The following is a 23,445-nucleotide window of genomic DNA, read 5'->3' as shown; positions in this document are numbered from 1 at the left end:
CACATTAACATATACTACCAAAAAATAGAATCTCACGGTGAACAAAGAAGATTAAGTAAAGCATCAGTTGACTTTTACAGTTAAAAAAAAAAAAATCCCGTGGAGGAAATTATAATGATGTTCTTTATAATTGTTCTGAAAAGAAAATCAACTCTAAGAAAGTTATAACAGGCCTAATTAATGCTTAAATTGTTCCTCCTGAGAAACATTTTTTTTAATGTGATATAAATGGACTTCCTAGAAAATATTCTTGTCTGTATTTAGTGGTTATTCAATGTTCTTTCCTGCACTGTGGTAACATACAGCCCTTCACAATAGGAAATGAAAGGTTTTTATTTCTGCTTTTTGGTTTTTGCCTTGTTGTTTCTACTCATGTACAAGTAAGAAGTAAATAAAACAGGAGGACATTGACAATTTTTATCTAGCAGTATCGAGTTTTCAAAACAATAGTTATATTTGGGTGGAAGATAATTGATCATTTAAAATTATATATACATGTGTTTGGGTCATGGAAAAGATAATTGTAGTTACATGAAAAGAGTTTTCCTTCGTGAATGTCTATACCTTAGTCACCTTAGACTGCACGGTCATGAATTATGCAGTATAATCCACTTTCTAACCATGTGGCCTGCCTGGGGCAAGTCTCTGCATCTCACTTCCCTCATCTGTAAAATAGGGCTAAAAATTAAACCTACCTCAGCATTATTTTGAGGACTAAATGATATAATTTCCTCATGGAAAAACCAGAATGAACTTTTTGGACAACCCAATACATTAAAAAGTGTTTAACAGAGTGTGTGGCCCATAGTAAGAGCTCATCTCATGTTAGATATTACATTGTTTTCTTCTTAGCACACCATCATTCAGCCAATTTTGACAGAAATATAATATACAGAAGCCACTCTCTCCTATTCTGAAATATAAAATGTCCACATTCCCCTAAAACATAGCTATTTCCATCCTTATAAAAATAAGATACAGGGCTTCCCTGGTGACGCAGTGGTTGAGAGTCCGCCTGCCAATTCAGGGGACACAGGTTCGTGCCCCAGTCCGGGAAGATCCCACATGCCGCGGAGCGGCTGGGCCCGTGGGCCATGGCCGCTGGGCCTGGGCATCCGGAGCCTGTGCTCCACAACGGGAGAGGCCACAGCAGTGAGAGACCCGTGTACCGAAAAAAAAAAAAAAAAAATTCAAAATTCTCCTACTTATACCCCTAGCTCTCCTATTTCTCTTAATAGGAGCAAAACTTCTCATCAGAGCAGTCTGTCTTCATATTTTCACATCCTCTATCCTCATCCATTCTTCAACTCGCTATAAGATGGCTTCTGCCCTGTTGCAGAGCTTCTCCCCCATAAACGCTAAAGTCTTTTGATTGGTAAATTTAACGATCACTTTTCACCTCCGATGTTACTGACCTTCGTGCAGCATTTGACATCTTCCATGATGCTGTCTTGTATCTCTTCTGCTTAGTGTCCTTCATGGTCTTCCTTAGCCTTCCTTTTAAATGCTCATATTCCCAGAATTCCACACTTAGCCTTCTTTTTCATATATATGATGAAATCACTACCACTTTTTGCTGTGAACTCTTAGGTATATATTTTTCTTGCCCTTTCTCTGTCTCTGTCTACTTCCCATTCCCTATTCTGGAACCCCTTAGTGTGTTTTCAATAGATTTTCTCAACCAGCCTAGCAATAGCTAGGTATCAGGTAGTGCACTAGGCATGAGGATTACAATGAAATGTGTTAATTAAAGACTCAGAAGGCTTTAAGAGAACTTGAAATAGAATATGACTTATTCTATTTTCAGGTATTTCTTCATCTACATTCATGTATGACATGGTTTTTCTTTATTGGCTGCAATCACCAGTAACTATGATATATGCTAAGAATTTAACATCTGGGAAGATGGGATAGAAGTGAGTTTTGCTTTGCTTAGTTTTGTTTGGATAGCTGTTTCTTTGGATTGATTTGAAATATGGATGCAGAGAGGTGTTGAATTCTATATGGTAAATTTTGAATTTGAAGTGATGATGGGCCATAGGGGCGAGGAGGTCCTACTGGCAGTTGTAAATGAGTCTCTGGAGACTATATATGGTATCAAAATTGGAGAAGTATCTTTGTAAATAATCAACCTGGAGTGTTTCTCTAACTCCACTACATTCAAGCTCTAATTCAAATCCTAACACAGACTCTCAAGTATATTTTTATTTGAATGATCCTAATTTCTCAGAATCAACCTTCCTTAACTCTAGAATTAAATCTCTATTTTCTAAGAAATGTCACTCAAATTTAAAAAATCTCTTCTGAATTACGCATTCATTCAACATATACTTATTAAGAGCAGAATAAATGACAAACTCTGTGCTGGTCACTGGGGATAATATGTTGAGCAAAATAAAATAGCTTCTTCCCTCCTGAAGATTCAGTCTATTGGGGGAGGGAACTGTCAATCAAATAACATTGCAAGACTTAGAAGTCAAAAATATATGAGCTAAAGAAGGTCTTAACTTATTTTGGGCTCCTGGAGGCCTCCTTGAGGAAGTGATAATTCCCATGAGACTGAAGCTGTGCTGTTAGCCATATGTAGAAGGGAAGGACCTTCTAGGCCGCGAGATCTTATAAGGTCAAAGAAGGAATGTGGCGAATTCGAGGAAAAGAGGAAAGACCTGGGTGACTGGAGCACAGTGAATACAAAGGGGGACAGTGATAGATGAGGCTAAAGAGGCAGGCCGTGGTACATGAGGGTTGAGTTGATGGGTCTCCTGCTCAGCAGGACCACCTCCTCGCATGAGAACCACGTCCAGGCTGCACATCTCAACGGAGGGAGAATGAGAGAGTTAAAATGTCCGTTCTCATGTTGTGCTAAATTTAACTCCTGGGAAATTCTTCTGGTTGGACCTAATTTTTTTACAGCCATACTGACTATACCTGCCATACAGTAAACCGCACATATTTAAAGTGTACAGTCTGATGTTTTGAAATATGTGTATATCTGTGAGACCGTCACCACATCAAGCTGACAAAAGTATTCACAGTCCCTGAAAGTTTCCTTGTCCCTTTTGTAGTCCTTCCCTCCCGACCACTCCCATCCCCTCCAGGCAACAATTGACCTGTCATGCTTAGAACAGTGCCTGGCACATAAAATGAATTGTGTTGACTATATGAAAAGTGAGGCTGTTTGGAGAATTAGCTCTTAGCTTGACTTTTAGTTGGTTGCTCCACCTTTTCTAGGTATGCAGTGCTGTTCAGAATCAGGATTTCACTGTCATTCAAGACTACTGCACTGGCCTCAAAGCCTTGCTTTATCTGAAAAGCATTGAAGAGCTACAAGACTGGGACGGGCAGAGTCCAGCCACCGAGAGTCACCAGAAAGGGAAACCAGTTCCTCGCATTGCTGAACTCGTGGGAAAGGTACGTGGCCACCTCTCCTGGGTTGTCCTTGAGAACTCTGCCTTGTTCACTTTCTATTTCAGGTCTTGTTTGCCCTCCTACCATCTCACTAACAGAGGAAACACAGTGCCCATTTGATGTGATTTCTGCTGTAGACTCGTTCTGAAGGAGGCTTGATTACAACTCTATGATAGGTCTCTGAGTTACATTTTTATGAAACCAATATAACACAAGGTCATATAAAAGAAAAAGATTGAAGTTTATAGTGTAAAGTGCCTCCAAATTCTTGCTTACTGTGGTGATGACTGGCATTCTTTCCAGTAGGAGGCTGGAGATTTCTTTATTCTTTAACAAGCTCTGGAAATTATAACATTACCTTTCTATTTTCAAGACAATCAAATCACTGGAGCCCTGAATAATACGATGAAGTTTTTAAAATTAAAATCTAATCAGTATCTTTTGTGACTGCTTCTGCTATGTGGTTAAACCTGGGCTCAAAAGGTTATGTCCCAACTTTCTCACTAACTGCTATTTTCAGAGAAATATACACTACATTTACATTTTGTATAATACAGTGATTTTAGCAAATCTTTTCTAAAACAACATTCAGCATTTCGCCTTTGTATTTCCTTTGTATTATTCTAAATAGATAACCATTGTCAGAAGACGTTTCTTGAGTCCTGAATGAGGGGAGGAAAAAATTATAATTCTTAGTCTTTTCAGCTTGTCACTACATCAATAATTAACTTAAAAAAAAGAGAGGCAAGTAAAAGGATTCTTTAAGGAAGCATTTAATAATTCAAATGAATCTTAACTTGAAACAGGTCACATGAAAAAGAATGGAAAACAAAAACCCTGGGTACTCTGCCTCGGATGGCAAGGTTAGGGACTCAGAAAGAATAAGAGAAACATCATATAACAATTTACATTTGGCTAATTTTAATGGGAAATATCACTATTCCTCTCCAAACAGATAGCCAAAAATAAGGGCTTCTTGGAGAATAATGTGTATCCCGGCAAGTCCAGTGATGAAAAATAAAAAGGAGAAAGAAATAAAATCTTACAGTGTGGATTCCAGGAAAATATCATGATGAATGACTCCATGAGTGGCAATCAAACAAAAAGGCTGGGTGACATTAATATTTATAATATTATAATTAGCGAGACTGTGCCTAAGCAGCATTATTAGTGTAACTAATCATATTATCATAAACTGAGTCTGCAAGTATTTAGACAGTGAGTGTTCTTGCCTTTATCAATGACCATCAATACCCTAAAATTGTTCATAACTAAAAAAAAATTACAAATAACTTTATACTCATCCAATGTAAATATATCAAGTCAATTGTTTCTGACATGGTAGTTTTGATAGTTTATGACTGTCTATAAAAGCATTGTCTCAAATGTATGCAGTCACCATGCAAGCTGAAATGGAAGTAGCTGCCTTGCACTGTGCCATTTTTGTCTTTAAAAGACTTCCACACTCATTTGAAAACTTACATATTCAAATAGAAGATGGATAATGATGGAAACACTTGTGTCAGTGACTTAAGTGGAAATTGATTTTCTGATAGTTTGAATCTAGATTCAGACTTTATTTTAGTAAGTCCAGCCTTCATCAAAATCAAAAGTGTAATTTCCAGCATTATCATTTGTTAAAAAAAAAAAAGATTTTGCCTATGTGATTATATTAGCAATTCATTTCTCAGCACTAAGTTGAGGAACAAGCAGATGGTCTGCTAATAGATCTATGCTCCAGAGTCTCTGGTGAGGGCTGACATGACTCAAACAATAGGTGACTATCCCCTTTAGGTTAATATTCCCTAATAGTGAATCAAAGTGCTGTGGCTTCCTAGCTATTCCTTCCTAGTGTTGCAGGGGTGTGTGTGTGTGTGTGTGTATGTGTGTGTGTGTGCATCTTTGAAAATAATTCATATTATATTCTCATTAGCTAAAGAATAGGATGCTGAGGGCTTCCCTGGCGGCGCAGTGGTTGAGAGTCCACCTGCCGATGCAGGGAACGCGGGTTCATGCCCCGGTCCGGGAAGATCCCACATGCCGCAGAGCGGCTGGGCCCGTGAGCCATGGCCGCTGAGCCTGCGCGTCCGGAGCCTGTGCTCCGCAACGGGAGAGGCCACAACAGCGAGAGGCCTGCATAACGCAAGAAAAAAAAAAGAATAGGATGCTGGTTCTTACCCTGTTTTCATGATAAATGGACAAGAGAAGTTGCAGACCCTTTTCAGAAAGCCCCGCTGGAAGTAGCTGGCTTCTTTAGATAGGAAAAAATTTGTTTGGAAAGTACAGTTGTTACTCTCTTTCATCTTTCACTCAGAGGTCAGACTAGAATAAATTAGAGTAGAAATTTAGAAGAAACGAATTACAGTACAGTGTTTGAAGATGGAGGAAAAATGAGACTTGAGCCATGGAAACAAATTAGTTTGGCCAAATTAGTCATGTTATCTTTCAAGTAATTAGTATATTTAATATACGTAATTAGTATATTTAATATAGTCTCCCTAATGCATACCTCACGTATAAATTGATTAAACTTCCCAAGCAATGTTTCTTCGAAGATGTGACTTTGGAAGAGCAAGCAGTCAGGCATTTATGGTTTGCTCTGGTCTTACAGTGCAAGTTGTATAAATTTGTGCCTGCAAGCATGAAAGTAGATCCCACAGGAAGAGCAGTCACCAGCTCTGCTGCACCACAAAGCTATTGATCTCCAACTCCTGGTGCTTAAAAACCATGTGGCATGCTTATGAAAATGTAGATTCCCAGGCTCCGCTCCCAGAGATCCTGATTTCATTGGTCAAAGGTGAGTCCAGGAATCTGCATTTTTAACAACCTGATTCTGATGGAAGCATACAAGGATCCGCATTGCCAAGAAAAATGAAAGTAAGAATAGCAACCGAATACAGTCAGAGATCGAGAAGTTAGCAATGGGAACAACACAAGCTTCTTGAGGGAGAAAGCTGGTAAGAAATGATTTTGAGCTGCAAGAGAAATGAAATAGAGAGTCAGGAGAGGAAATCCAGAAAAGCAGCACACTGGGCTCTGAATGGCCAGTGGTTGAAAATACCCATTGAGGAACCAGGAGCGGGAGTTAGTTCAGCAGCTAGGTCAAAGACATGTAAGCAAGAAGAATTGTAAGGACAGATACAGTTCTCAAAGTATGACACCCAGAGTCCATGCAGACAGTCAGCAACGAGGAAGTCTGTGAGGATAAGGAAGGGGAGGCTATTCACAGTATCATCAAAAAGGAGGCGCATCGGGGGCTTCCCTGGTGGCACAGTGGTTGAGAGTCCGCTTGCCGATGCAGGGGACATGGGTTCGTGCCCCGGTCCGGGAAGATCCCACATGCCGCGGAGCAGCTGGGCCCGTGAGCCATGGCCCCTGAGCCTGTGCGTCCGGAGCCTGTGCTCCGCAGCGGGAGAGGCCACAACAGTGAGAGGCCTGCGTACCGCAAGAAAAAAAAAAAAAAAAAGGAGGCGCATAGGTAACAAAGCACTTTTATTGTATACTCAGTTACCTTAATCCCCTCTTCTACCTGGTGAAAACCTGGCAACTTAATAAAAGTGAACTGTTTGCTTGCTACGTATGGGACAGTGGTTACCAACAGAGTTCCAAGTAAGACTGTTAGGTTTCCATGATGCTTCCTTACTATACTAGCTAAGCAACTTGGACAAGTTAATTAATCTCTCTAAATCTGTTTCTAAAACTATGAAATGAGGATAACCACAGTACAAGTCCACGATCTCTCATTAACACTTCTGAAACCCAAAAAGCTCTGAAACCAAATGTTTCACATAACTCATTTGGCAGCAAACCCGGCCTGAACTGATGGGAGGCTTTTATAATCTTTATTTATTCCTCTTAGAGTGAACATTTACGTGTTTACTTCCGAGCGACGAATGTGTTGAAGTCCAGGTTGCCACGCCACATCTTGCTGTAGGTGCTAGGGAAAAGGTAGTATGTGTACCACTTTTCTTTCCTAAAGTCCAAAAAAAAGTCTGCATTTTGAGCTACGTTTGGCCCCAAGTATTTTAGATAAAGCGTTGTGAAGAATACTTAAGTGAGAATATAGTTGCAATTATACCTTTATCCACAAATTCTTCTTTAGAGTTGGAGACAAAGTACATATTTTAGTGACATTAGAAAGTAAACTGTTAGGATTTGGCATTTTTAGGTGTGGAAATAAGAATTATGTGGAGATTATTTGCTTGAGAAACATGAAAGAAATTGGAGGCTCCAATATTAGAACAGAAAATGTTACAGTCAGAAAGCATGGGAGTAAATGACTTCACTTCTTTGTGCCTGAGATGAAGGATTCCTAAGCAAGAGCCTTTGAAAGGGAAACAGCACAGGACAACACTACTGACTGCTTGGTCTCTGCGTTCATTTTCACATGCTGTTCCTTACATCTGAAATGTCTTTCCAATTCACTAAAGAGTAATGAAAGCAACCACTTCTCTTTGAGTTATTCTCTGACCTCTACACCAGAATTAATTTCTCCTTCTCTTCTTCAACCTTAGTTGCAACCAGTATCACACAGCATTTGAATTTTTGCATCTCTGTTTCTTCTACCAGACAGTCTTCTTCACCTTTGTATCCCAATTTCTGGGGACCCACTGATACTCAGAAAGGGCTTAATAAATGATGCTCGAATAAGTAACTGAATGAATAAATTAATGTAAGAAAACAGCTAAGTGGTAGAACTAAATATTAGTAGTCAATGACTTATCAAGCCATCACTTTTCCCATGACATCAGAAATGAAAAAATGTAAAAAGAAAAATAATAACTTTGAACTTAAAAGTTCCTTTTGGTGTATAAGTCTAGTTTAGTAAAATGAAATGGAAAGAAGCCAGAGTGGAAAGAGTGAGATAGGCAAGTGAGCAACCTGCATTCCTTCTAGAATTGGCAAAATGTACCTAGAGTATAAGCTTCTTTAGGGCCTAGACCACACACGCTGTGCCAGTGCCTGACCCAACATCTACCATGTGGGAGCAACAGCGTGGTAGCCGAATTGATGAATGATATATTGATCTCTCTTTATTTTTTTTTAAGATCTATCTTAAATGTCACTTACTTTGTGAAGCCATCTATGACTATCTTCCTCTCCCTCTGGGAAAATTGTCACTCCTTTCTCCTACAGCCCTTTGTTCATATAACTGCTATTGCAGTTATGACATTATCTTCTAGTTAACATTACTTCTTGTCCATCGCTGAGCTCATTATGAGCAACTTGAAAACAGAGATCATGTCTTATTTACACTTGAGTTTTCAAGCAACTAGCACAATGCTACATGTTTATACAATTAAGTTGCACAGACTATCTGTGGTGTCCTTATTTGGAAGGAAAAAAAGGAAACAAATTTATAATTAAAATTCCAGCCAGGCCCTTTCAAAAATAGCAGGCATTTTAGAAGAAAACAGTAAATGTGCCAAATTACTTTCAGTAGGTATTAAAATATGATGAAATACATATCAGTGATATTAATAAGTGAACATAATGTGTACTCATTAAAAAGCTTTCATTAGGATAAAGTCAGAGAAACTGTCGTGGTGCTTGTATAATGACTCATAAAACAAGGCTTTATTTTGATGATAGAAACCAAAATTGGCGCATCTGTATGACCAGATGCATCATTCTCATGTTTTTAAAACCAAAAGTAATATGATTTTGTAAGACTACTGCTATCTGGTTATGGTGTTTGATATGTAGATGTCTATTTATTTGTCTCTGGTATATTATCCAACACAGAGAACAAAGAAGTATCCACAAGGAATATATAATGTCATAAGCATGATCATCACAAAAGTCCTAATAATAACAGTCTCAGAAGAGGAGAGTGGTATCTCCTGTTTACCCAAAACTTTAAAAGTTTTATGTCTTCATGCTATTTATTTTTTCATGCTTTTTATGTTTCCAAGTTGAGATATAATTTACATAAAGAAAAAAGGTCTGTCTTTAAAAACACAGGTCTTAAATAAACCATTTGATGAGTTTTGACAAATGATATACCCATGCAACTCTTAATTCTATCAAGATACAGAACATTGTCAACACTTCAAAGATTCCCTTTTGCACTCTCCCAGTCATTATCTCTCCCTCCTCCTCACCACCAGAAGCAAACACAATCTAATTTCCATCAACATAGATTAGTTTGTTCATACTCTTTAACATCATATAATTAGAATTCCACATTGTGTGTTTTTTTTGTGTGTAGTTACTCTCACGCTGCACAGTGTTTCAGAGATTCATCCATGATTTGGGGAGTGTTAAGTAATTCATTTTTTTTATTGGTAAAAAATATTTTATTGTATAAATATACCACAATTTGTATATTTATTCAAAATGACATTTGGGCTGTTTTCACTTTCCCTTTATTATAAATATATCTGAAATAAGCATTCAGGCATAACTGGTTTTGTGAATACATATTTTCATTTCTCTTGAGTAAAACCCAGGAGTGTAATATCTGAGTCTTAAGGTGATGTGTGTGCTTTATAAGAAACCTATAAACAGATTTCCAAAGTGGTGGTACCATTTTACACGGCTACCAACTGTGGATGGGTGTTTCGGTTCTTCCAGCTAACATTTTGTATCCTCTGTCTTTTTAATTTTAGACATTTTAGTACATGTACATTGGTATGACATTGCAATTTTAATTTTCATCTCCCTGAAAATTAATGATTTAAACACTTCTTTGTGTCCTTATTGTCCATCCATATATCTTCTTCTGTGAAGTGTCTATTCAAATTTTTTGTCCACTTAGAAGTTGGGTTTATTTTTAATTAAACTTTAGGAGTTCTTTATATTTTCTCAGTACAAGTCCTTAGATGCAGAAAAAGCATTTGAAAAGATTCATCATTTACTTATCATAAAACCCTAAGCAATCTAGTGGAAGGAAACTTCCTCAATCTGATAAAGGGCATGTACAAAAATTCTACAGCTCATTTCATATGTAATGGCAAAAAAAAATAAACTTTTTCTCCTAAGATCAAGAACTAAGCGTAAATGTCTATGCTCACTACTTATATCCAGTATTATACTGGAGGTCCTAACTAGTGCAATAAGGACATGAAAAGAAAGAAATGGCATCCAGATTGGAAACAAAGGACTAAGACTGTTTTCATTTGCAGATAGTAATATTGTGTACATAAAACATCCTAAAAAACCTATAAAAACACTATTAAAGTCAATAAATGAATTAAGCAAAGTTTCAGGACAAAAGACAATATACAAAAGTCAGTTGTATTTCTGTATGAACAACAGGAACAATAAACAGAAAACTAAACTTTAAAATGCCATTTACAATGGCATTTAAAAACTACAAAGTACTTAGGAACAAATTAAAATATATGCAATAGCCACCCACTGAAAACTACAAAGAATTGTTGAGAAAAATTAATGAAGAAATATCAATGGAGAGATATGTTAAGATCTCAGTTCTCTCCAAATTGATCTGTAGAGTTATGACAATCCCAATCAAAATCCCAGCACACGTTTATGTAGAAGTTGATAAACTGATTCTAAAATTTACATTGGATTTCAAAGGTGCCAGAATAGCCAAAACAATCTTGAAAAAGAACAGACTTAGATGATTTGACCTATCTGCCTTCAAGACTTTCTATAAGTCTTCAGTAATCAAGCAAGTGTGTTTTAGTGTCAGGATAGACAAATAGATCAATGGAAAGTCCAGAAGTAAACCCTCACATATACACTCAATTGATTTTTGACAAAGGCACTAAAGCAATCCAATGGAGAAAGGAAAATCCTTTTGATAAATGGTGCTAGAATTAATGGATAAGCGTAGATATAGATATAGATATATTTTAATGAACCTCATACTTTCCTCACACAGGACACAAAAGTAATTTTAAATATATCATAGATATAAAAGTAAAAAGACTATAAAAGTTTTAAAGAAAATATAAGTAAATATATTTACTTATAAGGAAAAATTTTTAGATAGGATACAAAAAGCACTAACCATACAAGAAAAAAAAAAGATAAGTTGCACTTCAAAAGGCAAGTGCTCATCAAAAGGCAAGTTAAGGAAATGAAAATTTAAGTCACAGAATGAGAGAAAATATCCATAATACTTATATCTCACAAAGAACTTGTGACCAGAATAAATATATGTAATACTTTATGCAAGTAAACTGGATTTGAAATAATTTAATCTTATCAACAAGTACACGGAATCTTACAATGAAAAATCCACTGTGAGGGAGCCCGTGGGCTCTTGCAGCAAACTCCTATCCATGACCACTTGCACGGCTAGCCCAGAAAAGAGAGAGAAAAGGTGATGAAAGCCATTTTCTTTCAAGTTCATCTTATGGCCTCATAGTTCTTGTCCATGCTATTTTCTCTCATTGCAGCTTTGTCCCTGCAGTTATGTTTTGGGGATACATTATACAGTTAGAGAAGTTCCAGATGACATGTTACATTTCTTTCAGTTAACTTGGGTAATGATTGAAATAGAAATCAATATTATTGCTTTCTATGACTGATTGCATGAGGCTAAATATTTTTTATTGTTTTAGTTCATTTCATAGAACATGGCAAAAAAACAGCATCAGTTCCTGGAAATTCAAACTTTCCAAAATTACCAAATGAGTCTACTGCATAGATATGGGAACTTACCTACATCTCTAAATATCATCAGATGGTTTGAGTAGTATCTTAGGTAGAATGCTGAATTGCCAAGTATCCTTTTAGAATAGGGCAATCACCTGTTATAAATGGTGATTATTCCTACTTATAAGCAAAAAATGCTGGATAAGATTTGATATCCCCCTCTTGTAGTCCTGAGTGTCTCATCAGCTCATTAATGTGTAAGAATCCCACAAAGGAGTCAATATGCCGCTGTAGTAAAAAGAGCGCTGTGTGTGGAGTCCAGCAGGTCTGGGTTTGAATCCCACCTCAGTGTCTTACTACTGGGTGAACTTGGACCAACCACATGAATCCTACAGTTCCCCTTTGCTGAAATGCCAAAGTGAGATAATGATACTGATTTCATGGGTGCTTTGTGAGGACCAGAAAACATATATATGATGTATGTAGCACATAGCAGGCATTCAATGCATGGCAGTTATTGTTATAATTAAGTCTAACATAGATAGATAGATTGGGGTAATTTGGATATGTGATATATTTGTATCCAAAATATATGGATAACATTAGGGTAAGCATAAACATTTGAGCAATGCTTTATGAGTGGATTTCTTCAATCTTCTGTGTAGATTTTCCAGCTGATATTCATACATTATTTTTATACATTCTCTTGGCTTTCTATTGATAACATGCCCTTATTAGGTTAGTTTTGTTTGATCTGCTTAAAAGCCTGCAACTTTGTCCTTTGAAGCATTCCCTTTCATACACACAAAAAAGCTCCTAAACAAATCAGAAATGTTTGCTTTCCAAGCAAAATGGAGATAAATTTGTTAATTTGGGGTCTGGGCAGTAAACTAGCATGAATGGTTCATCACTGGTCCTACTGTAGGTGAAAGGGAGGGGCCTACTTTGTTGCCAAATCAGAGTAACTGTATCAGAATTTAATATCAACAATTATAGGAGGGGCTGGTAGAAGTCTCTCATGTTATAGGAAGAGATAGTTTTGCATTGCTTATAACCAGTGTGTGCCCCTATAAACCTTCCCAGCTTGTTTTCTCTCCCATCTCAGGGGTAGGTGGGTTCATTGCACAGGGGAACTCTGATATTTGGTGGCAATTACTGAGAGCATTTTGTAGAGGAGAATTCTAACTCAAAGCCAAGCCCAGTGGAGGTATGTGATCAATTGGTAATGCCTGCATGGGCACCGACACAGAAAGATGTTGCAGGATATGGCTTTGCACTTCCTGGAGTGTGGAGCACTGACAGCTTGACTGGTTTAGGAATTTGGGCAGCGATGAGCTCTTGAATTTGTAACCATTATACCCACCTCATTGCAGTCCACCACTGTGTGCCTGAAATAAAATGTAAGCCATACAACATTTTTACTGTTGCCAGCATCCCATCATGCTTTTAAAACGTACGAGTCCCTATTTCTTCTCACTCATTAAATTGATATCTAATTCCAAGTACAAATGAAATTATTCCCTTTGTCACTTTCATGAAAGTAAGTGGTTCAGTATAATTCCTCATACTTCATCAAATATACTACTTTAATCAGAATGCACCTCATTAATATTAATTATATACTTAGAACTTGTGTAAAAGTGCTTTTCATCTTCAACACAAGTTACCCACATTAATTCTGATGGTACTTTTAAGCCAGGAAAAGAAATTAGGATTTTTCTTGTTCTGGGTGGGGACTGAGGATTTGTAAAGAAACCATTAGTATAAGCATGTAAGATAAAATTTGAATTCAAATACTATCCTCAAACTCATCTCCTATCCTCCCTCCTAAGAACTCTACAAAATCAGTGAACATTTATCGCAAACCAGTTAGCTTTGTTCCTAATCCTGATTTTATGGAATAAAGCAAAATATCTCTCTGTAATTCTGAGCTATGCCCCTGAGAAAAAAATAGGCATTTGTTATATCTCTGTTTAAGCTCACTGTCCACTTGAATAAACGGAGCATTATATAAAAGATATAATATTCTGGTATTAAAGGAGTCATTTTGATAATGCAAAGAGTCAGTTATAGTCAATCAGAGATTCTAATTATATTCAGCTTTATGACAATTTATCCTAATCTAAGATTTCTTTTTTTTTTGGCTGTGTTGGGTCTTCATTTCTGTGCGAGGGCTTTCTCTAGTTGCGGCGAGCGGGGCCACTCTTCATCGCGGTGCGTGGGCCTCTCACTGTCACAGCCTCTCTTGTTGCGGAGCACAGGTTCTAGACGTGCAGGCTCAGTAGTTGTGACTCACGGGCCCAGTTGCCCCGCGGCATGTGGGATCTTCCCGGACCAGGGCTCGAAACCGTGTCCCCTGCATCGGCAGACGGACTCTCAACCACTGCGCCACCAGGGAAGCCCTATCCTAATCTAAGATTTGAGAAAAAAAATTAAATGCTATTTGAAATTCAAAAGAAAGATGTGATTTACCCCCTCCCACAAAACATCAAAAAAGACAAACCATAGTTCTTTGGTTTTGTTATTGTATTTTGGTTTTGGTTTTGTATTTTTTTACCTTTGAAATTATATGCATGTAACTGCCATTGAATAGCATTACCAAAACCCTGGAAGTTTAGGAAGGATAGGCCAAGATATCTTCAATTGTTCTGAATAATTGGCAGTCTCCCAATTAACTAAATCCATTTAGATATCCAGATGAAATATCTATCCCTTCTCCTCTTCTCCTTAGAAACCTGATTACTCTGTTTGGTTGCCATATTGACCTAATTAACCACCTAATTTCTAAATATCCCCTCCGTTTCATGCTGTATAGATATTGGAAAGCAATCTTATTCATGTCTAAAATCCATGCCCTATATTAGTCTGTGCTTCATGGCCACGAGTGACCCCTAGAAACGTGTTTGAGAAGCTGTGACTACAACCTGCCCAGAGAATGTGACTAATGCTACATAGGGAATTCTTTGATTTGCAGCTTCAGGCTCTGTCTGTGAAGTTGCCTCATAGACTTGGAAGTGCCCTGAAGCCTCACTCCCATGCTGCCCCATCTACTGTGGATTGTTCCTGGCAAGCCATGTCAAGACCGTGCCTCCTGAACCTCTGTTGCCGTATATCTTTAAAGCATTTTTCTTGTCTTTCCTGCTTATCAATTGTATCCTATTTCATCTCAAACTAGAGAACCTTCTCTAGATCCTCTGCTTTCAATTATTCTCTGCATATGCCCATTCCAACTGAGCTATAGAATGTCACCCGTCGTTTCAGGGCTATCAAGCTGGTCATCTTTTGGAGCCTAAATGTTACCAAATGTTGCCTAAATGTTTCTTTACGTTCAATATAGGTCCCAAGTGAAATTAATGAAAGTAAACATATGGCATTTGTAGTAATCCTGGCCTCCTAAGAAAATAGAATTATCCCAGGACTACTGTATACATTCTTCACTGAGATATAGAACAAGCCTGCAAGATTATCCTTCTCTGTTCATACCCTCAGAGTCTGTGGTCAGCATTGGTGGTGCTCACTAATATTTCCTTGTTCTGTAGGAGAAGTAAACCTCCTTGCCTCTTGGAGGCTTCATAGGACTAGGTGACTAGATCTCGTTGATGCAGTGTGAGTGAAATGTGGCATGTAATTCTGAGTGGAAACATTTCACGGCTGGCACTCAGTTCTCTAAATTCCCTTTCCTTTGCCATAGCAAACTCTGAAGTCTCACGTTGAGAAAGTGGCAACATAAAATGGATGGCCTGGATTGCTGAGCCGCCACATTGAGGATATCCAGAGACACAACAGGCTTTTTTTTATGAGTGAGAAATCAACTTTTATTGTGTTAAGTCACTGACATTTCAAGTATGATTATTACCAGAGTACAACCAGCCAGTGAGGATTAATACAGAATTGCAAATAACTTGTAGCTGTTGCCAGAGGACTGATAGCTCTGTAGCCCTTTGAAAATTGTAAAACGGAAGAGCTCCTCTTTAGTGACCTTCACTTTCCTTTCTGTACCTCTTTCCACGTGCTGGCAGCTGGTACCATAATGCGGTTTTCCATAATGCGGTTTTCCATTACATCACTCCACCCTGGGCCTGATCTCTTGGCAAAATGCCAGAAGATACCAGATAGCCTTGTTTCCAAACCGTACAGCAAAAATATTTATTCCTGCTTTGTAGCTGGTTTTAAATAAGTTATTGTGAAGAGATCCCACCATTGGCTTAATCCAACTGATGAAACTGAGCAGCGTTTATGCTTTTCACATAGCTTCTTTCTTGTTAGTAGTAAGGCCTTGGGCAGCTTACATACTTTCCTCTTAGCCACCATTTCCTTGTTTAAAAAATTGGGATAACAATAGGTATCCCATAGGATTGTTGAGAAAAATAAATAACAGGGTCTGAATTTTTTCTTCCTCTCACAGGTCAGGTTCCAGAAAACATCATCTCTACTCATTGTCTCTCATTCTTTACTTGCTCTACTATCTCCAACCCATCAAAATTAGATTTCTATCCATCCCCACCCCCCAGATCACTAGAACTGCTCTTGTTCAAGTTATGTGATTTAGTGATCACCAAATCCAGTAATTTCCAGTCTTGTCTTTACTAGATCTTCTTACATTCAACAATTGACCACTTCTTCCTATTAGAAATTTCTTCTTTGATTTTTGAACACTCTTTTCTCCTGATTTCTCCCTTACTTTTTATCAAGCAAACGACAGTTAGCACCTAGTATGTGCCAGGCGTTATAATGCTGCCTTCTTTAAAAGGATCACAGACTAGTGTGGTAATTAGGCAATTAAAGAGTTATTTATATAATATAGTATGATAATTACAGTGATATAGAGATATGCACAGAATAGCAGGGGTGGCAGGGAACTTGAGAATGTTTTCCAAAACAATCTGAAATTAAGGCCTAGGAAGTGTGGGAAGGCTAGGGCCCAAGCTAAGGCCGAAAGTATGACAGAGGCTTGGGGTCAAACAACATTTCTGTGTCTGAACAGAAGCTCCTTGGACTTAATCTTTTAGAACCCCTCCCCTTTTTTGGCCCTCACATAACATTCCCCTGTCCATGGCTCTTCTATTACTGTCTGTGCTCATCAGACCCAGAAGCCAATTTTAATCTCCTTGCTGTTACCATCCAAATGTGTACTCTCACCAAGACCCCCCCTCTGGACCCCACACGCCCATCTCTCCAGCTTTCTGGTGGACTTTGCCACCCAGTAGCCCAGTTCAGTGCTCTTCCTGCAACCTAGGAATAAAACAACAGTAGTGATTATCCCTGACAATTATATAAGCACTTTATAATTTACAAAGCACTTTGGCATACATTATCTCACCAGCTGCTTCCTTAATGTAATAGCAGCAGTGGGCAAAAAACCGTGTCACTGCCAACAGCGCTTTTCTGACCTTGGTCTCCCAACCCCACCTACTAAAAACATAAGAGCAGCTGGATGGGAGCTGATTAGAGGTTGGAAGCTGACCTCGTTTGGGGACCAGGGGAGTGTGACAGCAGTGGTTGCCACCTCCACCTTCTCCATCTCCGGAGGGGTGACAGAGCAAGCCAGAGGTTTCATGGCAAAGTCTAGGAGGCTGCACAGAGCAGCAAGGCTTTTCATGGGCTTCCTAAGCGCAGGCTGAGGGTGGCAGGCATCAGCTTGTGGGAGGTTAAGCACTTATCCACTCTCCCCCTACGTTTCAGATTTCTCATTTCTTACATGCATTAGCTATCATTTTGAAAGTTTCAGTGGGTTAATTAAATTCTTCTAGTGTTGATGCTAAGAAAGCTGAAACATTTTCAACCGAGATTGACACTACTCAAGACATAGGCTTCACTGATGTTTGTTCAGTAACACTCCAATATGTCACAGGATTGCTGAGAGAACATCTGAGAGCTATAATGAGCTAAAAGTCAAGTACAGGGGGAAATGTGTTCCAGACTGCTGCAGATGTTCTCAAATCAAATCATATTTCTGTGAAATGCCATATAGAATATTCAGCAGTTGAAGGATGCAACATGAAAGGACAGTTCAATTGATTTGCACTGTGTTTAAAAAATGTATTTAGCCTAAATTGTATGAAATGTGGTGGGGTTTTTTCACATTAAGTCAATTAATAAGAGATACACTTGATTCTAAGGAGCTTCAGGATAATTTCCGTGGGCTAAGGAGGAAGGCATTAACTGGTTAGGTAGGTGTCAAGGCCTAGAGCAGGCAGTAATTGAATAAAAGAAACAAGGTAGAGTCCAAGGACAGACATTCTATAGCCCCACTTCCTTGCCCCACTCCTTTTTTCTTCCGTTAGTCCTTTGGCACCAAAATTGAGCAGACTTCTGTTTAATTAATTTACCAAAAGCCTGATAAGCCTATCTGTGATGGTGGTACATTCTGCCCCTCCTGGAAAACCCAAAGGAAGCTTAGCAGGAGTGAGTCAAGGAAATGTTTTGGTAGATGCATCTTTTGTCATCACGAACTTATATTCCATCACACAGGTGACCTTGCACGTCACCATAGTTTAGGTAGCCTGACCTGTGATTAGGAATGATATTCTCCTAAGTAAATGACAGTACTAGGTAAGAACCGACAAACCTGGGTAAGGAAAAACAGAAAAAGCTTAGGTGACATTAAAAAGTGCAGCAGGGCTTTCCTGGTGGTGCAGTGGCTGAGAGTCCACCTGCTGATGCAGGGGACACGGGTTCGTGCCCCGATCCAGGAAGATCCCACATGCCGCGAAGCAGCCGAGCCCGTGAGCCATGGCCGCTGAGCCTGCACGTCCGGAGCCTGTGCTCCCCAATGGGAGAGGCCACAACAGTGAGGGGCCCGCGTACCGCAAAAAAAAAAAAAAAAAAAAAAGTGCAGTGAAACACCACAATGAGTTACCTCTTCACACCCACTGTAATGGCTAAAATTAAAAAGACTGACAATGTCAAATGTTGGCAAGAATATGGAGCAACTAGACCTCTGTATTTTGCCAGTGGAAATATAAAATGTTACAACCACTTTGTAAAACTCTTTGGCACTTTCTTATAAGACCCAACAGTTCTCCTCCCAGGTATTTATCAAAGAGAAATAAAAACATATCTCCTTAAAGTTTGAGATAGATGAATTTCAAAAACATTATGTTAAGAGGAAGAAGCCAGACACAAAAGAATACTTACGAAATAATTCCCTTTATGTGGAATTTTAGTATGGGAAAAATAAATTTTGTTAGAAATTGATGCTGAAAACTTGTCCTCTGTGCACTGGTGCTGTATTGAACCTTGGAGACAGAGTTTTATGTGAAGTAGCACAGAATAGCTTTATTGCTTTGCCAGGCAAAGGGGGACACAGCAGGCTCCTGCCGCCAAACTGTGTGTTCCAACCCCAGGGGATTTGGTGAGGAGTTTTATAGCAATGGTTCAAGGGTAGGGTTGCTGATAAGGATCAAGGTGTGTGCAGGGCCTGTATTCCTTTAATCTGGCCTCAGGTGGTCTCCCAGTGAACTTCTGTGATTCTTGAGGTTATCAAACTGTGACCTTCTCTCTGAAATGAAGAATCCTTCATCAAGTAGTTAACATCTTCCATTTGTTGGGGGGTTGGGTTCTGCAGAAGAGCTCAAAGATATTGTTATGTGTATCCCTTGAGGTGGAAGCAGGACCCTGCCCCAAGGCTGCGCTATTGTTTTTGGACTGTTCCTCCTTTGTCTGTCTGTGTGTCCCCTCCCTTCCCTGATTAGCAACAGTTTGAACCTACCCTTTGGAATTCAGGGAAGGTCATGGAAGCTGAAGGCTATTCCCTATAAACAAGAAATGGAGGACATAGAAAAGCTTCTGTGCCCAGGATCCCCACAGGATCCTACAGGGTCCTACTTGATTTCAAAATGACAACAGTGATAAGTAGAAATTGACTGGAAGAAGGCACAAGGGAATTTTCTGGAGTGATAACAAGGTCCTATACCTTGATTAGGGTCATAGTTTCATGGATATATTTATTTATTCAAACTCCTCCAACTGTCTACTGTGTATTTTACTGTGTGTAAATATACATAAATATGTTAAATTAACTTTTAAAAAATAAACAACTAATTCTGAAAGAAACTAGAAAAGAAGCATTCAGTAATATTTCTAGGGACAAAGTAAGATATATCATACAAGAAATACTAAAGACACTTTTTATGTCCAAATTACTTTAATCAGGTAGCCTTTGGGAAACTAAAACCTTATGAATTTAACTATTGGAAAAGAATAACTGGTACCTAGATAACAATCTTGGCTGGAAACCAGCTTAAAGCAAATGGATGGCTGGGGGCATAAACAAATGTATTTCCCTCTGCCAACTCCCTCTGCCAACTGGGCGTGGAATTGGAATACTTTAGGCCTTGCACATCAGGGAGGTTGGCTAGGGCTTAGAAATCTAGAAGGGGAACAACTGGCTCCGTGAGGAGTGACACAGGTAAGGGATGCGGCATCACAATGCAAATGAGAAGCTGTTTCAGAAAGATGGAAGATTTGATTAGGTCCTTTGGTAGGCCTTCAGCTTCCTTTGCTTTGTATCATCAGCCAGTGTTTGCAGCCTCTGAAGAAAAGCTGGCCTTGCCTGAGGCCACAGCTCCCAGAACAGAACCTTAAATTGATTGTTGATAGAGTGTTACCTGCAAGGCTGGGCTCTTTTGCCCTAATGTCCTACGCACCCTTATACAGACAAACCCAGTGGGACATTTGTCTGGAAATTTAAGCCAAATACCTTTCTGATGCTTTAATATATGCATTGACATTTTGTCTTGTAATAGCACCATTATTAATAGATAATAAAATTATAACATTTATAGAAATAAAGACAAAACTCTTGAGGTTGAATTTCGATTCACACGTATACATTTTGTGCATTTTGTGAGGCGTTACTATGGCAAAGTTGTAAAAAGTTCAAAACTATATTTTGATGCTGGTATTTTTTTCCTTCAAGCTTCTGCTTTTGTGCTTCCTATTATCTAAGATGCATCTCCTAAAAAATTATGGCTGGAAACAAATATCACATATCTTTTCTGAACTCATAACATTTGTGACAGGTTTGATTTGGGGAACTAACTAGAATTTATGTCTCTCTGCTTAGCTCAGAAGCTTTAATTTGAGTTTGGCTTTTAATCATTTAAACATATGTATATTCATTCAACAAATACTGAGTATCTGTTACATACCAGGCATTGTGGTAGATAATTGAGATTGAGTGATGAACAAGATACACCCTTTATCATCAAGGGATGGTAAATTGCAAAAATAATAATAATAATAACAGTAATAAATTAATTAACTGCTTTACATAACTATCTACACATATACATATATACATGCATTTACTTATATGTATATAAACCCTCATTTTATAAAGGTGGAAGCTGAGGCTTAAAGAGGTTTAGTTATTACTAGTGGAAGCAGGATAGAAACCCAGTTCTGTTTATTGCAAAACTGTGCCTTTACCCACTAAACTATACCTCCTTTCAACATAACTGCTATTATGATACTGGAGTTATAGAAGCAGAAAGGAACAAGTGTCCATCTCAATCTGGGAAATTAGGAGCAATTGGGAAAGGACAGATGAACTGTCTCGAGGGTGGAAAATGGTAGTATAAGCTTTATGTAAATGTCCTCATTAATTCCAATCTATACTAGGCAATGGCTGTGGCCAAATGATCACTTGTGAAAACTGCTGCATTTTTATTTATAGCAGAGAAAGAGTTACAAATCTGTTAGATAATTAATTCCATCCCCTGATAGGGTACAGGCTTCATTCTTAGCTTGTGTTTTTGGGTGCTGTTGTCTTTTAGCATAAAACCCATCAAATCTTTGTGAGTTTTGCTTTTACATTTCCTTCATCTGTGACGAGAAGATTCTATTAGCAGCCCTGGCACCTTCCATTAAAGTCTACAACTTCCAACTGCCAGGAAGGGATAATGAAGTGATAAATTTAATTTGCTACCAAAATATGTAAGGCAGAGATATCTATATGAATTTATAGCGTTAGCTATGTCTCTCCTCTTAGCATTAACAAAAGTTTTATGGCACGTTATCAAAATCAGTGCGACAAAAACAAATTTATGTGAATTTCCACACACAGAAATCAGATCTATAACTCTGTATCAAATCATGTCTTTCCCTCTCCTTAGCATTTCTAGGCTCATCAGAACTTAATCCAATGAGTTTTAAGTACTTTATTTGTTACTTGAAGGATGTCCAATAAAAACTGTTAGCCAGAGTAAGATACACTTTTTACTCATTTATATATGTACTCTGGAGTTTTAAAATACAAATCCCCTTCTCACACTCACTGTTAGAGACTCTAAAGGCTATGAAGAAAGTAACAGCATCATCTACCTATGATTGTGACAATGAGGGTGCTTCAAATTCTATGAGACACAAAATCTACTTTCACCTGATTTTTTAATTCCTGTGTCATGGCCATAAACACAATGATTCCTTAGCTTAAAATTTTTCTTACATCTTCTCTAGACATTAATATTCCCATTCCAAGAATTCCTTTGTTCCAATGAACTTCCTCTTACATGGTTTCATCATCCCATGTCTTGTCAATGGGATCCGTCTTGTTATTCCAAGGGGCCAGTGATGCCCCTCAACTGCACCCACTGAATGCACAGCCTGGCTAAGTCCTGCATCTACCATTCAGTGATGTATGTGTTCATCTTATAAAACAGACAAAGCTGTTAGAGTCAGTTCATGACTTCATAGTCATTTGCCCAAAGAAATGTAGAATTAATAATTATGATGATATGATAAAAATACTTTCAACTGGTTGCTGTGTAGTATTGTTTTGACAGCTTTGTATGTTACCTACGTTAATCCTTATAACAATCCATGTAAGGTTTGAACCATTTTCCTCTTTTTCCTGTGGAGAAAAGAGACTCAGCGAGGTTAAGAAAGTTGTACAAGTTCCCATGCTAGTAAAAGCAGAGACAGCATTCTAGCCCAGGTGTATGTGCTCACAAAATCTGCACACTTGCCCACTGTGCTTCACTGCCTCTACTTATCATCCTGTGCTGAGACAATCATTGTTTCTAATGCTTTAGATTTGAGCTGGGTTGACAGCAGATTAAGATTCTATTAATCTGTGGGCAAAGTGGTGAACTTTCTACCTGCCTTCCAGTGACCTGTGGTAGTGGATTGTACTGAGAATAACACGACACCTGCTTGCTCACCTGTATTCAGTGGACTCAGGATAAATCATTACTTTTGCAGGCACATCACCTCCTTTCCTAGGCCCTTCACTGCTGGCATCAAGATCGTTAGCCACATTGCCATCCTGCCCACTGGCCTGATCCTCTCACCATGTACTCTGTTTACAGGCAAAGGTCACGAACCCATCTCTTCCTTCAGTTCTGTCTCTTTATTTTGGATTTCTTGACTTTGAGCTCCTCTACAACAATTCCAGTTTGGGTTATGAATTTAGATATTTATTTATATGCATATATTTTCCCCACCCATTGCCTTAATGAATCTAGT

General features: G+C 38.4%; 1 protein-coding gene across 1 annotated transcript in view; it reads left to right on the top strand.

Annotated features, from left to right (window-relative positions):
• DPYD (dihydropyrimidine dehydrogenase) overlaps positions 1–23,445 on the top strand; it is an 811,158-nt gene that overhangs the window by 691,792 nt on the left and 95,921 nt on the right. The window contains exon 20 of the mRNA XM_027114432.1: positions 3,232–3,411. Within this exon, the coding sequence (XP_026970233.1) occupies positions 3,232–3,411 (180 nt within the window). The remainder of the gene's footprint in view (positions 1–3,231; positions 3,412–23,445) is intronic.

The sequence above is a fragment of the Aethalodelphis obliquidens genome, unplaced genomic scaffold (assembly GCF_003676395.1).
Source record: "Aethalodelphis obliquidens isolate GAN/ISIS:26980383/991018 unplaced genomic scaffold, ASM367639v1 scaffold13, whole genome shotgun sequence".
Classification (NCBI taxonomy): Eukaryota; Metazoa; Chordata; class Mammalia; order Artiodactyla; family Delphinidae; genus Aethalodelphis; species Aethalodelphis obliquidens.
Note: the sequence above shows the minus strand (reverse complement) of the source record. Positions and strands in the feature narration are given on the sequence as shown.